This window comes from Colletotrichum destructivum, chromosome 6, assembly GCF_034447905.1.
Source record: "Colletotrichum destructivum chromosome 6, complete sequence".
Classification (NCBI taxonomy): Eukaryota; Fungi; Ascomycota; class Sordariomycetes; order Glomerellales; family Glomerellaceae; genus Colletotrichum; species Colletotrichum destructivum.
In genome coordinates this window covers 3,603,112-3,624,001 of record NC_085901.1, presented here as the reverse complement: position 1 = coordinate 3,624,001, position 20,890 = coordinate 3,603,112, and the positions used below count along the sequence as shown (strand labels likewise).

The 20,890-nt window shown below is 55.1% G+C and overlaps 8 protein-coding genes across 8 annotated transcripts; 1 reads left to right on the top strand and 7 right to left on the bottom strand.

The window, feature by feature from the left end:
* Positions 1–128: 128 nt before the first annotated feature.
* On the bottom strand, positions 129–1,521 carry CDEST_10298 (Putative HAD hydrolase, subfamily IA, phosphoglycolate phosphatase-like, domain 2, HAD superfamily). Its single transcript, XM_062926456.1, has 2 exons — positions 765–1,521; positions 129–703 (listed from the first exon to the last, which is right to left on the bottom strand). The coding sequence occupies exons 1-2, from the start codon at positions 1,361–1,363 to the stop codon at positions 583–585; spliced, it is 720 nt and encodes a 239-aa protein (XP_062782507.1). The 5' UTR covers positions 1,364–1,521; the 3' UTR covers positions 129–582.
* Positions 1,522–2,871: 1,350 nt separating this feature from the next.
* On the bottom strand, positions 2,872–4,757 carry CDEST_10297 (Putative FAD dependent oxidoreductase, FAD/NAD(P)-binding domain superfamily). Its single transcript, XM_062926455.1, has 4 exons — positions 4,355–4,757; positions 3,997–4,286; positions 3,369–3,942; positions 2,872–3,300 (listed from the first exon to the last, which is right to left on the bottom strand). Exons 1-4 carry the CDS (start codon positions 4,605–4,607, stop codon positions 3,029–3,031), a joined length of 1,389 nt encoding a protein of 462 aa, XP_062782506.1. The 5' UTR covers positions 4,608–4,757; the 3' UTR covers positions 2,872–3,028.
* A 666-nt stretch (positions 4,758–5,423) lies between these two features.
* CDEST_10296 (Putative major facilitator superfamily, MFS transporter superfamily) lies at positions 5,424–7,321 on the top strand (the record flags this gene model as incomplete). Its single annotated transcript, XM_062926454.1, has 8 exons — positions 5,424–5,602; positions 5,675–5,936; positions 5,993–6,086; positions 6,142–6,267; positions 6,329–6,471; positions 6,535–6,649; positions 6,704–6,893; positions 6,958–7,321. The coding sequence occupies 8 exons, from the start codon at positions 5,424–5,426 to the stop codon at positions 7,319–7,321; spliced, it is 1,473 nt and encodes a 490-aa protein (XP_062782505.1).
* A 2,599-nt stretch (positions 7,322–9,920) lies between these two features.
* CDEST_10295 (Putative Cellulose-binding domain, fungal, Cellulose-binding domain superfamily) lies at positions 9,921–11,380 on the bottom strand (the record flags this gene model as incomplete). Its single annotated transcript, XM_062926453.1, has 4 exons — positions 9,921–10,363; positions 10,438–10,443; positions 10,518–10,542; positions 10,616–11,380. 4 exons carry the CDS (start codon positions 11,378–11,380, stop codon positions 9,921–9,923), a joined length of 1,239 nt encoding a protein of 412 aa, XP_062782504.1.
* A 1,590-nt stretch (positions 11,381–12,970) lies between these two features.
* Positions 12,971–13,681, bottom strand: CDEST_10294 (uncharacterized protein; the record flags this gene model as incomplete). The annotated part of the gene is made up of 1 exon (XM_062926452.1): positions 12,971–13,681. The coding sequence occupies one exon, from the start codon at positions 13,679–13,681 to the stop codon at positions 12,971–12,973; it is 711 nt and encodes a 236-aa protein (XP_062782503.1).
* Positions 13,682–13,851: 170 nt separating this feature from the next.
* Positions 13,852–14,582, bottom strand: CDEST_10293 (uncharacterized protein; the record flags this gene model as incomplete). Its single annotated transcript, XM_062926451.1, has 3 exons — positions 13,852–13,967; positions 14,141–14,373; positions 14,464–14,582. The coding sequence occupies 3 exons, from the start codon at positions 14,580–14,582 to the stop codon at positions 13,852–13,854; spliced, it is 468 nt and encodes a 155-aa protein (XP_062782502.1).
* Positions 14,583–15,625: 1,043 nt separating this feature from the next.
* Positions 15,626–16,532, bottom strand: CDEST_10292 (Putative ankyrin repeat-containing domain superfamily; the record flags this gene model as incomplete). The annotated part of the gene is made up of 3 exons (XM_062926450.1): positions 15,626–16,358; positions 16,429–16,438; positions 16,502–16,532. The coding sequence occupies 3 exons, from the start codon at positions 16,530–16,532 to the stop codon at positions 15,626–15,628; spliced, it is 774 nt and encodes a 257-aa protein (XP_062782501.1).
* A 455-nt stretch (positions 16,533–16,987) lies between these two features.
* Positions 16,988–20,006, bottom strand: CDEST_10291 (Putative NADH:flavin oxidoreductase/NADH oxidase, aldolase-type TIM barrel). Its single transcript, XM_062926449.1, has 3 exons — positions 18,794–20,006; positions 18,076–18,645; positions 16,988–17,945 (listed from the first exon to the last, which is right to left on the bottom strand). Exons 1-3 carry the CDS (start codon positions 19,384–19,386, stop codon positions 17,804–17,806), a joined length of 1,305 nt encoding a protein of 434 aa, XP_062782500.1. The 5' UTR covers positions 19,387–20,006; the 3' UTR covers positions 16,988–17,803.
* Between the last annotated feature and the right edge of the window lie 884 nt (positions 20,007–20,890).

Sequence of the window (20,890 nt, the reverse complement as noted above, 5' to 3'; positions counted from 1 at the left end):
TCAAATACAACGTACGTAAATCCAGAATCTTGGCTGCTACTGATGGCGAAACATCTTTCGGCTAAATTCATAGCACGACACCTATAACAGTCTCTATATAGCCATGCTTACAACCATTGGTCAGAGAAGTCCATAGTGCTGTTCTGCGTGGTGATCTATGTAATATAAGACATACGACACTATTGGCGCGTGGCCAGCCAAAAGCGCAATCACGGAAGTGTTTCCTGAACGGTCATGTAGCACTCCGATATGATCTCCTCTTCTACTGACGACGTACTACTGGTGGATACATGCGAAGCCGTAATCCGAGTCTAGACTGTTCAGGCGGCTGGATGAAATCTACCACCACCTGATGATGGCATCGAATGAGGTGCTGACCAACTCTGACTTCTGAGGCGTCTTCATACCTTCTGAAAGGTCAACTGATTGTCGCGGCCATATAACTAAATGTGATGTGAAAGTAAGAGAACCGCCGACCTGAGTAATATTAAGTGCTGATGATAACCTGAACCACTACACAAGCAAAGACCTTTCCCGCGATGCTCCGCAGCCATTATGAAATAAGCTTAAAACTGTTCTCGTTCAAAAGGTAGCAATGATTCTGTCTGCCATAGCGGGTAGTGTTTCTGCCACAACATCCATCTCTCCAAAGATGTCAGGTAACGCCTCTCCCTCCAGGGCGGAGCAGTATGCCGCCTTGAATCTACACAAGGTTAGTCGGTATTGGTGCGCATCGCAAAGGGGCCACCCGCAGGACTACATACCCCACTGTCTTTGCCGTTGACGCATCCCACAGATGCGCTGCCGCAAACCAGGGTGTACTCCCGCCGGCGGATAGCCTCTTCAGGATAGGGGTGTACGCCTCTGGGGTCGGCTTCGCCAGCCCAGCCGAGTCGCACGAGAGCAGGTTCTCGACGGGCATGTCGACCCCTCCCCGGGAAAAGTAGCCTCCCACGCGGGCAATGTCCCCGGCCGTGAAGCACCAGACGGTGAAGCCGGCGTCGCGGAGCTTGCCGATGCACTCGGCGGCCCCCTCGCGCAGCTGCAGCTTCTTCCACTCGCCAATCAGGTAGTCCACATCCTCATCGCTCGCGAACGCCCGCGGCTCCTCGACGCCGGCGTAGTGCAGGCACCGGTAAAACAGGGACGAGAAGACCTTGTAGAAGACGACGTAGCGGCCGGACATGGAGAGATAGGTGTACTCGCGCTCGGCCACCTCGAGCCAGCAGCAGCCGAGAAGCTTGGGCTGGATGCCCCGGGCCCGGAGCTTCTCGCCAAGACGTTCGTCGATGGCCTCGAAGAGGTGCTCGTATGTGACGAGCGTGCCGACGACGTCAAAGACAACATTCTTGGGGGTGGCCATGGCGAAGGAGGAAGTAGGGTGAGGATGCCTCAGAACGACGCAAAAAAAAGAAGTAGGGGTTAACAGGACGGTGACACGACGCAAGGGTCTTTCGGGGTACCTGCTGATTCCAAGCTATTCGAACCAACAAAATGTATCTTTTTAAATAGGAGGCTTATCGCTCCTGATGCAAGCTTGCGCCTTTTTGATTCACTCCCTCGTGTCTCCCCCGCACTTGGACCCAAATGCCGGGGGACAGGGGCGTGAGTTTCCGGCGCCGTTGCCGGCTTCCTATCGGCTAAAGCGCTTTCCGCCGCTTGGCTCTCTCGGCAACGTTATCGGTACCAGCGATTCATCCTTCAAGATAGGAAGGTTGATGTTGCGTTGCATTTGATGGTAGAAGGCCGGCCCGGTGCTTTCCCACGTGATCTGCTGTCTATACATCGACTGAAAGGGCAAACTAATCTCTCTATTCGAGACAAGTTGAGCTGCGAAAGAATCCAGGCCAATGTTTCCAACATTTCTTTGCATTTATTTTTCATTTTGCCTCAATTGCTAGTGATTGAGTCGTTAGAAACTATTCTCTGTCAATATTCTGGTAATGGGATTAGGAGAGTGCGTTAACAGAGGCAGTGTTTATCCAACATCTGCAAGATAAATAAGTTTCTTGTTGGACCTACTGCAGCTAAAGTCAAAATCACAGATATACTTGTTATAATGCTTTATGATCATGATGCACCCAGCACACTACGCAGAAGTCCTCAGAAGTCGCGTGTTGGATTCTCTCAGGCCTTGGTTGCATGGAACTTGAATTGGCCGACGATTAGCGTTCCAACCCAACACTATACCATGCAGTTGATGACCCCCGGATATCTGCTTCACTCACCGGAACCGGCTTGAGGTGCCGGCAGCCGATACTGTCTCCGGCTTGGGTTCGCTACCGGGCATTGATCGTTATCATGTCAGCCTGAGATAAGAGATGCACGCGGTGGGCGGAGCCCCGATGTATGTTGTGAGCTTATCAAACGCAGCTCTGGACAGAAAGATAAGGTATGTAAGTGGCAACTGAGGAAATTCGTTGTAGTTCCTGGTCGCACCACTTGTCTTGGGCTGAGGCTTACGACAAAGTCATATACACGATTTGGTCGGTCAGCTTCAGTACTAGTAACTGTCAACTATCCAAGGGACTGTCGAACCGTGGAGCGAAAATACGTCAACCGGGATCGAAGATAAAGCTAAAAAGGCTCAGACAATATCCAAATGTGATTTAATAAATCTCTCAAGTCTTTCAGGACACCACCCGGTTTTGTATTAATACGAGCAGCTTGCTCTCGAGACTTATTTTGGTTTCGGTCAGATCTTTCTGCAGACCGGAAAGCTTTAGACCCGTACAAGTTTCGTGATGTTGTCTCTCAGCTGAGTGCATTGATATTCAACAGCAGAACCACTGCAAACCACAGTAATAATTTTGTAGGAAACACGCCCTATATTACATATAAGTATCCAGTGTTGCTAAGCTTGACTACTTTGTCTCGTAAACAACACCTGCTGCTAACAGCATCAACGACCAGACAACCTGATCTTATCTGACGGTGTTTCTATTACACACATTTGCTATTGTATCTATAATAAAGACCGAGCAGAACGAATGTCTCAGATTCCGCCTGCAAGCAAATACGATCTAATCTACAGTTTCGCCCCCGGCCCCTGATAAGCCGCTTTCCAGCTTTCGAATACTGTGTTCTTGGAACTGTCTAATCTCGCCTGTGTGGCCTCGTAGATCCTTGGGATTCCTGTGTTCTGATAACTCTGTTGCTCCACAATCATTGACGCCACTCCCTTGGCCGACAGGAAGATCTGCGGCATGCCGTGTCCGTTGAACCCAGCGATAATGAACTGGTTCTGTCTCCCTGGGACGGCACCGATGTGCGGCAGACCGTCGGACGAGTATCCCATAACTGGCGCAATGTTAGTCTCCCGCCATCAATCTCAAAGCTGAGCTTGGAGGGGGGGTGCTTTGACTCACTCCCGGTCCACACCTTGGACGTGTACGCGCCGCTGTCCTCCCACCCGTGGAACACACGCTGCATGTACCCATCAAAGTGCGACTTGGCAGACTCGATCAGCTGGTCGTCGTTGACGTTGTTGTACCACGCCGGCAAGTCGTGGTAGTACGCCGACCGCGCGCCCCCGACGACGATGCTCCCGTCCAGCTTCGGGATCAGGTACTCGTACTCGGTGTCGGACCAGCGGACGATGTACGAGTTGGGCAGCAGGGGCGCGGGGCGTTTGCCGGGCGTGATGTGGCTGCAGATCCCGCGCACGGGCACGATCTTGTCGACGAACTCGGGGAGCAGCGAGGAGGTGTAGCCGTTGGTTGCGTACACGATCTTGGCGGCGCGGACCTTGCCCCGCGGGGTGGTCAGCGTCAGGTAGCCGTCCTTGTCGGGGGTCTGGGTCACCGCCTCGACGGGGGTATGGGTCTGCAGGTTGACGCCGGCGCTGACGGCTTTGGATAGGAGGGAGAGGATGAGCTTGTACGGGAACAGGTGACCCGCGGTATAAGAGAGGCAGCCCTTGACTCCTTTCACTCCGGACAGCTAGATATATGGTTTAGCATCATGACACGATGCGCCCGACGGCTCTCGACTTACTTGTTCCGCTTCAGCGCCCTCGGCAAAGTACACGTCCTTCATGACAGAAACGCCGTTCTTTCTGAGCATCTCAACTCCAGATCTCATGCGGTGGCAGATGGCGTCGGACATCAAGGCGTCAACAGCACGGGTGAGTACGAAGTCGCAATCGATCCCCTCCGCCTCAATCACCTTCTTCACCTCCGGCAGATTCCTTGCCTCAAACTCGGCGCACTCGGTCGCGGCCTCGATGCCGTGTGTGGCGACGAGACCCGACGGCCGACTGTACGGGTCAGGCTTGATGTGGCCGCCTGTATCGAGAGTCGTCCATAGTCAGAAAACAGCGGGGTCATCTAGAGAGCCGGTCGGGCGTACGTACCATTGCGTCCGGTTGCCCCGGAACATGCTTGTCGGGCTTCAATAATCGCGATCTTCGGAGGTGAAACCCCGCGAGAACGGCATTGATCGAGGATGTGGTACACCGTTGCGACCCCCGCATAACCGGCACCAATAACTGCGATATCGACCTGGCTTGGAAGCTCGGGGGTAGACCGATGATCGTCTAGAGGGTGCGGGGTTGACCTCCAGAAGGAGGTCGTGGAGTTGGGGACGGGGAGGGGGGAAGGGGGCATGGTGGCGTAGAGTGGCTTATTCCCCGAGATCAAACAAGGGCGTTAGTAGATGTTATCGGGGGTTGTCTTTCGTAGAACGTGCCGCTGAGGCCGCCGTTAATAAAAAGGTCAACAAGCTCGCCTCGGTCGAGATCTCGTCGGGATGAACGATGCTTATGTAAGCGCACTGAGGCGGGAAACCATTTCCAGTCCGCGGCGATCGGACTTCAAGATAGGAGAGGAATAGGTAGTAGCAATGAGCCGAACAGTTTGAGGGCCGGCCCGGTTACTTGTGGCAAAGGTACGATGGATAAGTCTGCTAACATGCGTCCAGACTCCGGCCGGATGGGTTTCGTCCCCGTCCATGAGCGGAAAAGGAGGAAGGAGAGCAAGCAGGTCACAACCGGCCCGGTCACGTAGATATCGACTGGACACTAAACCACCCTCTGGTGAGTTCTCCCACCCATCCTCCATACGGACCTCAAAGCTTATCTGTGTAACTGGGGAAAGTTGGAGATAACCCGGGGAACGCTGGTCCGCGATAGCCAAGATAAGACCCTGGTCTGTTGGACTCTGAGCAAGGTTGCAACGATAAGCGGAGCCAACCCAGACACAACCAGCCAACCTCAATTCACTGGTTGGTTGTCACTGAAGGGCCATCGTCATCGGTTCAGACTGCTCAAAGAGCCCCTGGTGACCGTGAACCATGGGAAAGGAGCCAATGATAGATTTGCGACAGCTGTTGAACACGATTATATACAAGTCGATGCCAGTTGGCTCTCTTCCTCAACCCAGAACCTCACTTCCTGACCCGCATCGAATACTTTCTCCTGGAACATGGAGCCTTCAAAAGCAAAACACGACAACGAAGTCCATGAAACGACTGACCATGCCGCTGGCACCAGCTATGTGTACGATGGGGGCCTCGTCGACGAGGTTGACGAAGCCTACCTTCGTGCTCCGAGGTCCACAAGATTCTATAGAGGTGTTCTGTTCCAGATGATCCTCTTTGGGGCGTAGGTTCAAATGCCCGTGGCCATCTATGTATGGCCATGCTTGTGGAGGTATCCAATTCTAAAAGTAAACAGCCTTTCCTTCGTGGGCCCTGCCATGTCCGATGCCATCTCCAACCTGGGAGGTGGCGGCCTCTCGACACCGTACCTGGCGAACATGGCAACCGCACTCAGCTACATGGCCGGGTGCATGATTACCGTCTTTGGCGGGCCGTTGATCAACAAGTTCGGCATCAAATGGTCTTGCATGATCGCCGCCGTATCGATGCCTCTTGCCGGTTCCGCCTACTACGTGAGCGCAAAGTATCACGTGGATTGGTATCTTCTTTTCGCAAGGGTATGTGATGGTGACGCACATATGGGAGCTCCTATTAATCGCTAACATTCGCGCAGCTGCTTGGAGGATTCACCTCCGGATTTCTGTACGTGGCCGAGACCGCTGCCATGTTGTCGTACCCGGAACCCAACGACAGAGGGTTCTACTTGGGTAAGAATGCCCCAGTCCATATGTTGGAATTTGTGCTAACAACTTGATCACACAGGTATTTGGTCTGCCATGCGAAACTCTGGCAGCGTCATTGGAGGTGCCATTAACTTTTCGAACAACCACTCACGAGCGAATGCGGGAGGCATTGCGTGGTCTACCTACCTGATATTCGTTGGCTTCGGTGAGTGACATTGCGCCATCCTCGCTCCAGTTGTTCAGATCTCTGACCGAGGACACGACAGAATGCACCGGTGTGATTTGGGCAGTCTTCCTGTCTCCCACCAGACGTGTGCGCCGTCGCAATGGCAGCAAGATCCCCATGCCAAGCAACATCAGCTGGAAGAAAGAGCTCATTGCCCTCTGGAGACACCTGCAGCGCAGAAAGGTAAGCGTCATGCCATCGAGACCTTTTGGGGGTTGGAAGAATAGCTGACAAAAGAAAACTTAGACGTGGCTTGTTTCTATCCCCGCGTTCTATTCGTTCTTCTTTGGCGGGACCATGGGTACCTACCTCTCCCTGCACTTCTCTGTTCGGGCGCGCGCGTTGTCGTCGTTGATTACTCGTGAGTGCTATCTTGACAAAAGTGCCGGCTTGTGATCTGACACGCCCTCTCCAGCAAGCCTTACCATTGTCATGGTCATTGCCTACGGAAAATTGCTGGACACGTCCCGTTGGTCGCAGGCCAAGCGGGCGTGGATCTCCTTCGTCTTCTGGGTCATTCCACAGGCGGCCTGCTTCATTTGGATCGGCATAGAGTACAGCAAATTTGGAGGAGGCAAGACGGAAGATGCCCTTGACTACGCGCTGTATGTTGCCTCTCCCCCCATGATCTAATGACGTGCGAACCAGCTGACAAGTTCGCCACCAAAGACACACCAGGAGATGGGCGGAAGCCTACCTCCCCTATCTCGTCATGTTTTCCACCGGCTACTGGACTCAGCTGTCCCTGTACTGGATTCTCGGGACGTTCTCCACGGATGTAGGGTCGTCGTCTCGCTCGGGCGGTCTGTTCCGCGCCTTCGAAACGGCCGGCCAGGCTGTCTCGTACGCCCTCAACTCCAAGACCGGTGCCGACCCGAGAATCCCCTTCTACATCAACGCCGCGATTCTGGTCGTTACGATTCCGTGCATGGTGTTCCTGATCAGACTGGTCCCCGAGGTGCCTGCCACCACAGACATAGATGCAGCGGACGTCGTTGCTGATGAAGATGCATCGGATCCAGATAGGAAGTAGTTCCGATATGGTTTGGGGTTTGTTTCTATTGTGTGATTTTTCTCAACCAAGCCCCCAGAATAAAGAGCGTCCGGGAACTCATGTTCCTTTTTCCTGTTTCTGTTTTGGGACTGTGTGTTTCCAAGCGTCTTGCGTGTGTACGCTTTCCACTGTTGCTTCAGTACTAGATGGGTGTAGAAATCGCTTTTGATACAGAGATACTCATGTGACAAGATTATGACAACGATCAACATTGCACTGAGTTCGGAAGCATGCTTCGACATGTTCAAGATGTGTATCCATTGTATACTCACAGATGGGTCAAGCCAACTCATCGGGATGACTCGACTGTTATATCAAGTGGAACAGTAAGCAAGATATAAGGTATGTGTAATTACTTCGCATTTCGTTGTCTGTCATGAGCTCTGTGCCGAAGTGTGAGTGACAGTTATCATTTGGGTTGTGATGTGTCGGAGGAGGGAGGGAAAGGAGCTAGCGAATGGTCCAGCGTAGTTATAGATGGAAACTCAAAAGACTGATCATGATTATGTTTGCCGCTAATCGAATACTGGCACTGCTCAGTTCCGAGTGGGCCGTTTTGGAGTGAGCAAGAATATTGCCCTTGGCTATCCTCCCGATTAAGTCGAAAGTAGATGAAGCGACTTTGATCCGACCCTGTCGAGGGCCAAGACCAGGCATGCGGATCGTTCACACTTGGAATGCACAAAAAAGGCCAAAAACATACAACACCAGGTATTCGCTGGTCGTCACCGACCCAACTACTAATCCGGCCCTCATTGGCTTATCTATGGGAGAGCGGACGGGATCCCGAGTTCTCCAATGGGTATGGTCGTATGTGATATGAACAAGCTTTCAGAACGATTATATTGCTAAGCTCAACTCCTACACCTCACGGCACTGATACCTCGCCAGCGTCACTATGCTTGTACCCATGTGCACCTCCCTCGCTTCGCAGCGATAGGTGTGCCTAATATCGGGTAAGCTAGCTTGACCCTACAGCTTATTAGGCTAATCTAAAACTAGTGGATATTCAGGTGGAGAACCATCTGTTCCCGGTTTAGGGGAAGGTAGTGGTAGTTCAGGAGTTACTAGTTTAGGTAGGGAAAGTTCTTTAGAAACGATCTTCGCTGTAGAAGAACTTTTATGTGAAATTCTGTTCTTCTACTTAAGTTATTTATCTCTCATTGAATAAATCCTTGCATTTGAACGAAAAGAGTTGCTAGAAATGCCTTTTTTTTTTATCAATCAATCTTTTGGACTTGCATTTTAGTTCTAATGTAAACAAAATGTCAAATTTCAAGAACAGCTAAGGAGGTATATTGCGTACCAAACCAGGTCTACAGAATAGCTGAATCAGGAGGGATGATTAGACACTAACATGTAACGACAACGCTGCATTCGGTGCTGCCGATACGATGCAATACCCTAACCCCAACCCTAAACTGGACCGTCTATCCTAGATCTCGCCGACATTGTTATGAGAGCGGGTTTTTGGCGGGCTGAACACATAGAAAAGCTGAGACTCAGAGTAATGATACAGCTTCTTGAGTCTATCAAAACTTCCTGCCAGTTTGATTGTACTTTAATGGTTGAAAGTTGAGAGAGTTTTTGGATCCGATGTTTGAGTATGCCTCACCCCGAATATTTCTTGTGCACTTGCTTGCGCACACCCAAGTAAGAATGTTGTTTCCATCACTAAAAAACATGCAAAATGCCTCGAATGCTCCTCACATTTGCAGTGATGGTTCGTCTGGCTTGTCTCGGTTTGTTGATAGATGGTCACCATTATGTCAGCAGTGTCGTTGAATTTGGCATGGCGGCGCCGAGAGTTATCTCGGTCGTCCGCCCCAATGAAATGGCTATCTACGGAGATACAAAACGGTACAATACGGGTACATGGCGTCGAGAGTGTGAGCACAGTGTGCGGACTCTATCGATGTCCTCTACTTGAACTTGCCTGAACAACTGCACGTCAGGACGTATCTGGAGGTTGATAGGGCTTATCACCCCCCTTCCGGCTTAGCCTTCATTATCTGGTTGAGCATGGTTTAGTTGCCTGAGCATCCTTGAAACCCTTCCTGAGGCCTGTGGATCGTTTTCGGGACTAGGTCTCTACGTCCACTCCTAGATTCCAACCCATTCGTCATCTGTAGGTCTTTCAACTACGCAGCACGACCACCTTCTCCTTCTCAGGCTTCGGAACGAGCTTCTGAACGATTACCAAATAGCATCTGGTTGACCGTCGTTTGAGGTAAAAGGGATGCTTTCGCCCCCCCCGGGAATCAGGCAACAGGTAGAAACGGAGTCTGGAAACTAATTCCACAAGTGATGCAAACAAGCATTAGTGTCAAAAAATGTCTATATACAACGAGGTACATGGATTCCCCGAACACATAGGCACAAAGAAGATTAAAAGGCCATTCGACAGCAACAGCTGCGCGCTGGAGGGGGAGGAGAGGAAGGACTCGGAAGCAGAACAAGCACCGTTGACACCTCTCCGCCGCATCTCCCCCCCACTCACCCCCAAAACGTTCAGTTTCCAACGCATACCGACCGCAGCAAAAGACGTCCAGTGCAGACAAAGCTATGGCGGGCTCGCTCACAGACACTGCGAGTACCACTGGTTGGTCTTGGTGCAGGTCAGTCCGGCGGCGCAGGCAGTCGCGCCGCTGTACCCGCTTCCACCGCACTGCGCCCACCTGCCGACGGTGACACCGGACTCGGCAGCGTAAGAGTCCTCGGCATCGGATTGCTCAACGGTGGTGGGGGCGGGGGAGACGGCGGGAGCGGAAGTCGCGACGGGTGCCGAAGTGGGGCTCGCGGCGGCGTTTTCCTTGACGATCGGCGCGGCGGATGCGGAGGCGGAAGCGGAGGCGGAAGCGGAGGCGGCGGCGCCCGAGTTCGAGGTCGTCGACTTGGTCCAGCCGCGGTTCTTGGAGAGCTCGTACCACCAGTTGCGGTACATCCAGCCATCGAACTCGGTGATCTCCATGGAGGCGCCCGCGAGCATGATGAACTTGTTCTGGCCGGTCGGCGTCCAGTCTGTGATTTCCATATGTCAGTTTTGCTATCCGATCGAAGTGTGTGTGCACACGCGCGCGCTGGGCATATCATACCATAGACTTGAATCACACGGGTTAGCAATCGTTCTTCTGTAGTATAGCATCTTGCAATCGACAAGAGGGGTATAACTTACAATCATCCAGGCCAAACGAGTGGCCCTGCGCGAGGCATCAATCAATCGTCAGCACATCCACTCCGCCTCCGCTCTTGACCACCGTTCCAGTAACTCACCATCTCGTGCAGAAGGATATGGACGTTCTCCGAGTCGATGTTGTTCAGCAGATACTCCCGCCCGATCTGCTGGCCCCAGTACGATCCGAACCCGCCCTCGAGCCCGTCCGTCAGCCACAGCGACTGGTCAAAGTGCCGGCCCTCGCCCGCCTCGCAGCCGCTAAAGTCCCCGTCGACGTGGGCCGCGCGCTCGCAGCCGACGGCGCACGCGGGCACGCCGTCCGGGTCCTTGTAGGTCGTGTACACGTCGATGCCGTCCGTGGACCCCTGGAGCAGCGCCGCGTCGCGGACGGCCCAGCCGACGACGTTGACGTCGATGTTGGTGTAGGGGAACCCGTCGAAGCCGTAGGCCCACTTGAACCACTTCTGGTACTGCGCCGCGTAGACGCTGGCGATCTTGGTGCGCTGCGCCGCGGTGACCGGGGCGGTCGAGTCCCAGCGGACGCAGATGTTGAGGGAGCCGTTGTTGGCGACGACCTGGTCCCAGCCCCAGCCCTTGTAGCTCTCGATGGTGCCGTCGTACGTCTTCTCGCAGTGATCCCAGACCTCGGCGAGCGGCGCCGCGAGCGCGGCGGGCGGGTTCCAGCCGGACTGGCGCTTGACGGGGCGGTTGCGGCGCTGCGGGCCGACGACGGCGGGGGACTGGCCCTCGAGGGCCTTCCAGACGGAGCCATCGAGGTCGGACTTGGCGGAGGTCGGGACCAGGGCCAGGGCCGAGGTGGCCGCGAGGGCAAGGAGGGTCGCGGTCGAGCTGAAGGACGGCATGTTTGGGATTTTGGTGTCGGGATTGGTGGAAACGAGTGTGTTTGTTTGTACAGCGAACGATGAATCAAAAACGAATGGAGCGTCTGGCAGACAATAAATGTAACAGCTTTTCCCCTTAGAACATGAACCAGTCAAATTCCGTAAAAAGCTACACTTCCGAGTAAACGAATGAATAAAGTGAGAGAGACGAATCAAGCTAGACGAGACTGAGAGAAGCAAGACAGGAGCGTGAGTGTAATCGACTCCCACCACGGACGTATAAGTAGCACGCTCAGTCGTTCTCGCATGCCTCATCCACCTCTGGAATAGGGGGGGGCGAGTCCAGACCAGCTGACACGAACGATTCCATCATCCGATTCCTCTCCCACTCCACAGCATCGAATCCACTGCTTGTTTCTCATCTACGCCAGGGTCCCGAGTTTCTGGAAAAGTAGGTGATGACTTCACCGCTAGCAGACTCGGGCTCGGATTCTCCAACCAGAAGAGCCATGCTGACGCCCTTCCTCCTCTCCCCTCCCCTGTCCGTAAGGCGGGTAAACGCGTACCAAGATTACAGGACGACCGCTTCTTCGCGGCTGCGGCTAGCGAGCTCGTTTAGAGGGGCCATCAGCAGGCTGCATGTCCGCATGTCCGCAAGTCCGCATGGCAAACTTGTGCCTGGTCGTCGGGGATATATTCGAAGCCAAGACGCTAGTCGGCAGATTTTCTTCCCCAGTGTTGCCTTCTCGACCCCCATGGGCCTGAACGGGGAAAGTCTCGCCTCTGAGATTGCGGTCCTGTTCCCCGCCCGGAGGAAGAGGCTGTTTTCGAGTTCGAGCCCCGTGTGCTCGGGCCGTTTACCGGGTGGGTTTTCCGGCACACCCCGGGAGGAACTGCTACGAAAGCAAAAACAAACCTGGGAAGTATGAAGAGCAAGTGAAGGGGGATAATAAAATCAAAGAAGGGTACATGCTGGTTCCTGGAGACATCGACACCGAGGCTCTTGTGTCAACATTTCAACGTCGAACTGGCCGGGGGGGGGGGTCTGCAGGAAATCAACAACCCATGTCTCCTAGCCTCGGCAAATAAATGGAGAAGGAAAGGGCCATCCACGTCTCAAAGGAGGAATGAGATTCGCGTTGCGATATAAAGGGGACGGAGGAGACAGGACGGAGAAGATATGACTGAAACAGATGTTATGGCAGAGCTGGGGTAGACACTGGCGAGGATTTCCTCAACAACTCCTACGGCGTAGCGCGGCACCTCAACTCCATCGCGGCGGACGGACGGTTCAGAGTACAGGGTAGAAAGAGGTCCAAAGTAAGATTAAGCTTGGGGTGGATAAGATTTGATCTTCATTTCGCGACCGCTTTACGTACTACCTTATTCAACCAAGAAGACGATTTCGACCCCCCCCCCCCCAGCAACCCCCTTACCAAACGTCATATTCCCATCCCTATACTCCCCGCAAATGATAAAATTAAGCCCTCCTGAAGACTCCCGTGAACTCAGACACTGCAAATCTCCAACTCCCAGAAGTTCTCCCACTTGTCGCTTATCCCTTTTCAGCGTCAAGACTCAAAAAAAATAGTCACCATAGCCTTCCCTCCCTCAGTCCTTGACCAGCCACACGCAGACGACGGGCTTCTGCCCCGGCAGCCCCGTGCGGCCCGCGTCCCATCCAATGTCGGCAATGCTCTTCTTCATCATGTCCTTGTCGTCGCCGGCGAAGCACAGGCCCTTGTACCACTTGCCGTTGCCCGCCTGCACGATCTCGAAGCACTTGTTCTTCTTGGGGTTCGGGTTGAGCGCACCGAAGCCCTTGAGCACCTCGGCCAGCGTCGTGTTGACGGGCACGTGGAACGCCGCAAAGGGCACGCGCGCGTTAGCCGGCAGTTGCCACGGCGGGGTTGACGTCCGGAACACGTGGATCTTGGTGTGCGCCGCCGGGAAGAAGTAGTTGTAGCCGGGCTCGCAGCCCGTGCCGCCCGTCGAGTTGCCGAGGTGCGCCGCCGGGTTGCGCGGGTCGAGCGTCGGGAGGCCCTGGGCCGCACGTGCTCCGTAAGAGGCCTGGCCGCCCGGTTGGAGTGGGTAAGTGTTGTAGCCACCGGCATGTTGCGGGTTGGGCCACATGTACGCCGTCGAGCCCGGATATGGCGCTGGGGGTCCGTACGAGGCGGCGTATGGGTACTGGTAGTGGTTGCCGTAGCCTCCGGCAGGCGGGATGTAGGCCTCGCCGTAGCGCGGCATCGGTACGCCGTTGTTCGGGCTGAAGAGAGGGCGGCGAGGATCCATGTCGTAGCCGTTGACGGGGTTAGACATGTTGAGGTTGGTTTTGTGGCTGATTTCGAGTGTCTCTCTCTCTCTCTCTCTCTGTGTGTGTGTGTATGTAAGGTTGACGGGCAGTTCACGTGGACGCGTCTGTCTTCAGAAGCGAAGAGGGTTCGGCTGCCAAGTGTTCACCCAGTTACCCACTTGGTGGTTATATTCTGTCACCCAGTGACCGGGGACGGGTCCTGCGAGCGCCGGGCTCCAGAGATGCTGGCCGTGAGGATGATGGTGATATGGATATCTTGGAGCGTATACTTGATCTCTTGGACGGTGGGTGCTGTGGGCAAGGTTGAGACTGCGGGCAAATCGATCGTTGAGGTCGTCGTTGGATGCTGAATCTGGGAGAAAAGTCAGCAACAAGGATTGAAGAGCATGTTTAAATAGGACGCAAGAGGCCAGCCCGGCGGTTGACTCGTAGTGAATGACGGCGGGCGACTGGGGGTGACTCACCGACGTCCGCCTCGGATGATGCGACTGATTGAGTATCTTGACGACGGCGCGGATCGGGCTGGAAGGCAAAGATTTCTGTGCTCCAGACGATGTTGTTGTGCTGGTCGTAAAAGGTGCCGACGATGAGGTAGCCCCAGAATGGAGGGTCGCGCGAGCAGTGCCAGTACTGGGCGATGATGAGCTTTATTGCTGGGTATGGGAGGTGTTCCGGCTCCTCGTCCGTGTTAGAAGAGCTGTAAGAAGCCACGGTGACTGCGAGTCGGTGACGGTGTAGAGACTGGAGTCTGAACTGGGGATAACAACGACGAAGCGTGTTTGCTTACAGCGATATATTTGGATTGTGCCGACTGAGAGTCAAGATGAGCTCCAGGGACAGTTGTATGAATAGTGAAAGCCAAAGTTGATGTGAGATGTGTTGGGGAAGAAGAGTTGGCCCATTCATCTAGGCGTTATTTAAGTGGGCGTTTGCCAGAGGTTATTTACGAGGGATGATCCAGTCAGTCGGTGACTGTCATGCCGTCAGATTTCAGACGAAGAATCCGCGCAAGCCCGCTGTCGTTGATTCACGATACGTTGGGTGTGACAATCGGTCGTCTGGCCACCCGCTCAAGCAGTCATCAGGGCGAAAAGAGTTAAGACGAGAATGAAGCCTGTATTGGCTCGGCAGTGAATCAAGACCATGTTGAGGACGCAAAGGCGCGGCCGTGAGAGGCGAGTAGCGGGAATCGGCTTGCTAAGCTGTCCATCTCCGCATGTAAAACCCAAGCAATTCTTCCTAGGCGAGAAAAAGCTGGTGAATTGGCTCTCCTACCAATGATGTGTGCAGTTGCGGCTGGTGTAAGTCGTCGGCATCTGGCTCAAGTGACGAATTCCCTTCCTTTTGTTTTCCTCTCCCATTTATTTCCCTTTCCAGAAGCCGTGGCTAATCCCTGTAATGCAAGCGAAGAGTCATGGTTATGTCATCTGTGAAAAGTAAAGTCCACTCGCGCAAATTCCATCATTTGCTGGCGTGCGTTGAGTGGATACTGCGATCCACCCCCTAAAGACAGCTCAAACCTGTCATGTCCCTTTCAAAAGCACAGCATCATGGTATCGGGGGGAACCATCTTCGTAAGCTCATGTCAAATGTCGAGCTGGAAAACGCCCGGAAGCGGTTGCTGTGTGGTAGCCATGTTTGCTCATCGCTAGGGATGCTTCGAATGTGGAGTCGCCGTCATCATGCAGGCACTCGTGGGTTATCGGCGCTTATCTCGACCCTGTGGCTCCAGGCTCCCCGGCACATCCGTCGTGGTCCCGTCCAGTCGTGTGCCACTTCGCACCGACAATACCGAGCTCGTGGATGTGTTGCAAATGCTGGCCGAGCACTTCCGGTTGGTGACTCTTCTACCGGTCAGGGTATCGCGAAGTATTTTCTCCCCTCCCAAGCCCATGTCGCAATGGTCATGCGGCGTGATGTTCTCGTCGGGCAAGGCAAAGGGTGTCTCATCAGTCTTCCACCCCGATATCCTCTTGGACAACGCGCACGCCGCCGGCCTTGATAGCGGCGGCCCCCTTGACCGAGTTTTTGAGCTGCTCAACCTCTTGCCTCACCATCTTGCGGCGCTCGACCTCGGTGACGAGGCCCTTGAGGTAGACCTCGGCCTGGACGGTGGCGCTGTACGACATTGCGGTCCAGCTCCAGGCGTTGCGGCGCTCGGCGTCGGCTCCGGCGGCGAGCAGGGTGCGCAGGACGAGCAGGTTGCCGTTGCTGCTCGCGAAGTGCAGGGCCGTGTTGCCGTCGAGGTCGGCGCGCTGGACGGCCTCCTGAGCGCCGTGGGGCACGTAGGTCAGCAGGATCTGCAGGACGGTGTCGTGGCCGCCGCGGCTGGCCTCCATTATGGCGTCACGCCAGCGCACGTCGCGGCGCAGGATGGCGTCAGGGGTGCGCTCGCAGAGGAAGTGGACGACGTCCGTGTGGCCGGCGTTGGCGGCGAGCATCAGAGCCGTCTGATGGTGCTCGTTGAGGGCTGGTTCGGGGGATTCGTGGCCGAGGTCGACGAGGACCTGGCAGATGGCGAGGTGGCCGAGCGAGGCGGCAAGGTGGAGGTTCGAGTTGGAGAGGCCCTCAGGCGAGCTGTCGGGGTTGTGGAGGAGGCGCGGGTGAGATTTGAGGATGCGCTTAACGAGGAGGGCGTCATTGGCCGTGATGGCGCGTCGCACGCGAAGAGAGGGTTCGATCCTGGAGGAGGGAAGAGACGACCGTCAGCTGAATTGCGTCACTGGGGGAGGTGGTTTGCAGGCGAACCTACATGATGAAGGCTGGGTGTGAGCAGCGGTGGCGGCGGCGGCGTCGTGACTGAACAATCTAGCGAAAGTGTTGACGTCGAGCGATGGCGGAGGTCTTCAGCGGCATCGCAGGCTACTGGTGCCGAGGTCGAAAGCGAATGTGTGAAGCGAGCGACGAGGGCGTGTTCAGGAGGTGACGGAAGCAAGGAGGAGAAAGGTGGTGGAGGTAGTAGAGGAGGAGGAGGAGGACGAAGACTAAGAAAGATGAGTAGGAACGAGTTTAGGGGGCCGGTGACAGACAGAAGCGCCGGATTTAGTGCATCAAGCCTGGAAGCCCCCTGGAAGCGGAAAGGAGCAACAGGGGTACGATGGGATGCGCAAGGGGGGGAAGAAGTCCCGACGTCGTATTGGCGGGGAAAGGGCGATATGGGGCTTATCTGCATCGCCCCGCTGAGTCATTATGTAGTGGTTTGGGTTGTCCTTTTTCCTGTGTATTTCGTTATGCTACTTTGTTGCCGCTTCTTTTTCACTTATTAGTGAGTGAGTGCTGATCAGTACTCTGTATTATTTCCTTCTTCACCTGAATCATCAATCGTCATTAATCCACATCTTCCATCAATCTCGCCTTTTCGCGGCATCTTGTCCCGGCCTCGGGGTCGGTGCACCAACTCGGGCAAGTCAATTGAGTTTACCCCGTCTAATCTTCTGCAACACAAGGTTTGGAGTCTTCCCTGCAGACAGACCAGACCGTCCCATCACGACTCATATGTACCTGGAAGTACACGCAACGAGGTGGTGTTCATCCAGCTAGCTGAGCGAACATGTCGTCACAAGGAATCTAATACAGGCAACCTAATTCTAAACTGTCCACCGTTCTAACAGCTTTCATTGAATACTCAATTGAAGTCTCCCCCGCCGATACTCGGGACGCGACGTAGTTCTATCGACCATTCGCGTTGCCCTCGACATCAACATCAACATCAACATTATCATCATCACCATCACCGTTGCCATCACCATCATCACTCATTAGCAGAACTGCAGATCGGATCGAGGCACCCATAGACTCAAAAAAGTCGCTTCTTTCTATTCTTCTACTTCGCTCACATCACATCTCCGCCTCTTACCACTAAGCCGAGGCCGCATACGGTGTGCGTGCCACAGGGCTACAGCGTTGAAGATCCAACATCGACGTACATCATACCCGGACTTCTTTCAACAAGTAAGGATGTCTGAAATCCGGCCTGCACCTTCAGGCATCCGGCTCTTGGGGTCGAGGCTATAACCCATAAGGGTCCCATGGTCCTGATCTACCATGCACAAACGTCTAAATACCATGGTGCCCATAGTTCAGGCTAGGGAGAAAGAGCGCGCATTCGGCACCACTATATGAAGCCTCTACAGTCTTGTGGAATGCTTGGACTTCTCGGCGTTGTTCGCCATCTGCTGGGACCACTTGGCCAGCAACTTCTCAAACACGTCCTTGCCCTTCTCCTGGCTGACGTCGAGCGGCTCCTTGTCCTGGCCTACGAGGCGCATCCTGTCGGGTCGTCAGCTTGTTCTGTACAGGGGAGGATTTCCTCCCACCCCCGATTCGACAACTCTGCCGGGGGGCCCTAGAGAGAGAAGGGGGGAAAATGAGATAAAAAAACACTAAAAGAAAAACTTACTGCGTACTGGCCAGCGAGTTTGTCAGTACAAAATTGTCCTCGCCGAGCAGCGTCTCGATGGCGCTCTTGGCCGTGCCCTCGAGCAGGATCCGCGGCAGGTCGAACTCGTTACACACCGGCCGCGCCAGCCCGATGCCGTGCACCGTCTCGAGCGCCCTCACCATGGCCGCCGTCGTGCGCAGCCCGCCCGTGACGTACACTTTGGTCTTGTCGAGCGCGGGGATGATGGCCTCGGCGAAGTCGAGGAAGAAGGCCTCGCGCCGCCTTGTGGACTCGCGCTTGTGCTGGAACGCGAGGTTCTGATACGTGCCGCCCGACAGCTCGACAAAGTCGAAGCCGCGGCCCTCGAGCATCGCGCACAGCGCCCGGCAGTCGTCGGTGCTGAAGCCGCCGTCCTGGAACTCGACGCTGTTGACCTTGATGCCGAGGCTGAAGCCCGGGTCCGCCACGCGCTCGCGGATGGCGTCGGCCACCTCGACGATGATGCGCGCCCGGTTGGCGAGCGACCCGCCGTACTCGTCCGTCCGCTTGTTGGTCGCCGGCGAGAGGAACTGCGCGAGAAGGTAGCCGCTGTGTGGCGCGTCAGTCACCATCTTTCTCATTCTCTGGTTTCTTCCTCTCTGTGGCTCCGGAGAGCTATACTTAACAACCTCCCCCCCCCCCTTCCCCCCTCTCCTCCTCGGAAGAAAAGACCTCGCCAATGGAACCCTAGACTCACTGTGCGCCGTGCAGCTCGACTCCGTCAAAGCCCGCCCTATGCACGTACTCGGCGGCGTGCGCGAAGCCGTCCACAACCCTCTTGATGTCCGCCTTGTCCATGGCGCGCGGTTTGCCAAACGTCATGCCCATGACCTCGCCCTCGATCTGCACGTCGCTCGCCGAGATGGGGTGCGGGTTGATGTTGGCGGTGACCTGGCGGCCGGGGTGGCTCAGCTGCGCGAGGACGAGGCTGCCGTGTCTCTTGGCGGCCTCGGCGAGCTTTTGGAAGCGTTCGAAGCGCTCGCCCTCGAAGGGCGCCGCGGGCGGGATAATGGGGTTGCCGGCGGCCTGGAGCTGGTCGTAGTCGAGCATGACGTTGCCCGAGAGGATGACGCCGAAGCCGCCCTCGCCCCAGCGGCGGTAGACGTTGATGAGTTCGGGCGTCGGCACGCCGCGGTCCTCGGGGTGCGCGGCGTCCCATGTCGCCAGGCGCTCCGACATGGACGCCTTCAGGAAGCGGTTCTTGGCCGTTCTGCCCGAGAAGGCAAACCGGAGAGGCTCCGCGAGCGGCGTGGGGTCCGCATCCTCGGCGGCGAATCTCCTGGGCGCCATGTTCTGTGTCTGTGCAATGTACGTACGTGAGTTTCAATGTCTGGATAGTCTAAAGCAAACAATTTCTAGATAGCGGATAAATTGGCGTTGCGCGTGAGTTCCAAAAGGGCAAAAAAGTCTATCAACTCTCTCGAGGTGGGAAGACGGGAGACGCATCTCTTTTGTACACATCGCCAGATGAACCCACTTCCATCCTTTTCTGGGAGACCCCAGCGAAGCAAAACCCGACGTCCAGGGATGTTGAAACAGTCGATTGACGGCGACCGCTACCATGAAAATGGCATTAAACGAGCCCCCCCCCCCCCCCTGTTGGAATGTTAACATTCGCGACTATTCGAAATATTCGCTGACGGATAGCTTATCTGCCTGCCTGCCCGGTTGCCAACTCCACGAACGTTGAAATTCGAGCCGGCGACATTCCCCATGGCCGTTCAAGCTGGATCCCGTCGGTCCGACGGCACCCTTGGCCCATCTAGCTGCGATTACAAGAGCAGCAGCGGCCAGATGCTCTTCTAGCATTTTCCCCTTCCACTTGTTAGACCACAGTACCAATGAAAGGACTATTTATTGCCTTTTCAGACCAAAGCCCAGACGAGAGGCTAATTCCGATGCCGGTGGGATCCCTCCCACCTTGCAGCCAACACCCAGTCGGGGGGATCCACCACCGTATTCAAGGATTCCAGGCTTCTTGCAGATGGCTTCTTCGACTGCCGCAACTCGGGCTCAGACAGGCGACGGAGTGGACTGCCGAGGCAGCTAATCTTCCTGGTGCGGGGAAACCAGAAGCCGAGGGAAGTTTGTTGTCCAAAAACCCCGCTGGCGGCCGGGGAGCGAGCGACCCGTCAGATTTTCCATCCGGCGTCGATCCGTTGTCTCCACGGACCGGGCCGGCGTCATTCGGAGGTTCCGTTGCCCCGGCGTCTGTCTCGGACGGTTATTATGAATATGACAAGAACATTAAATCCGTCCCCGGCTGAGAAGCGTGGAGGAAGTGATGGGTGGCTCTGAACCGTCATGTCGATCGCTGCTGCATGACTCGGTCCAGCCCGTTGGCGGCCATGACACGATTGCAATGTGGACAGTAAAGCAAGCAAGTAAGGTAAGTGTGTAAAGCGGCAAAGCATATCAACATAGTGTCAAATAAAAACCGTCATCGCCAAGCCTTCCTTCCGTCTCTCCAATACTCTATCTAGGACAGAAAGAGAGAGAGAGACTTAACTAATCAATCGGAGCCTCCTCCTCCACCCACCCTCACTCATCTACTGCCAAAAACAAAAGAACTGCGCCGAGGGGGAATCGAACCCCCGGCTCCCCGACGCTGCTGGATGGCAACGGAGAATTTTACCACTAAACCATCGGCGCCGGTTGATGAGATCCGTCAAGGGGATCCGCTGATGCTGACTCAGGCGCAAAAACATCTCAAGATGCTCAACTGCAACGTTGTGTCATGCTTCTGAATTTGATTCCACAACTGGATCTGCCAGCCAGAGATAATCTATTGGAA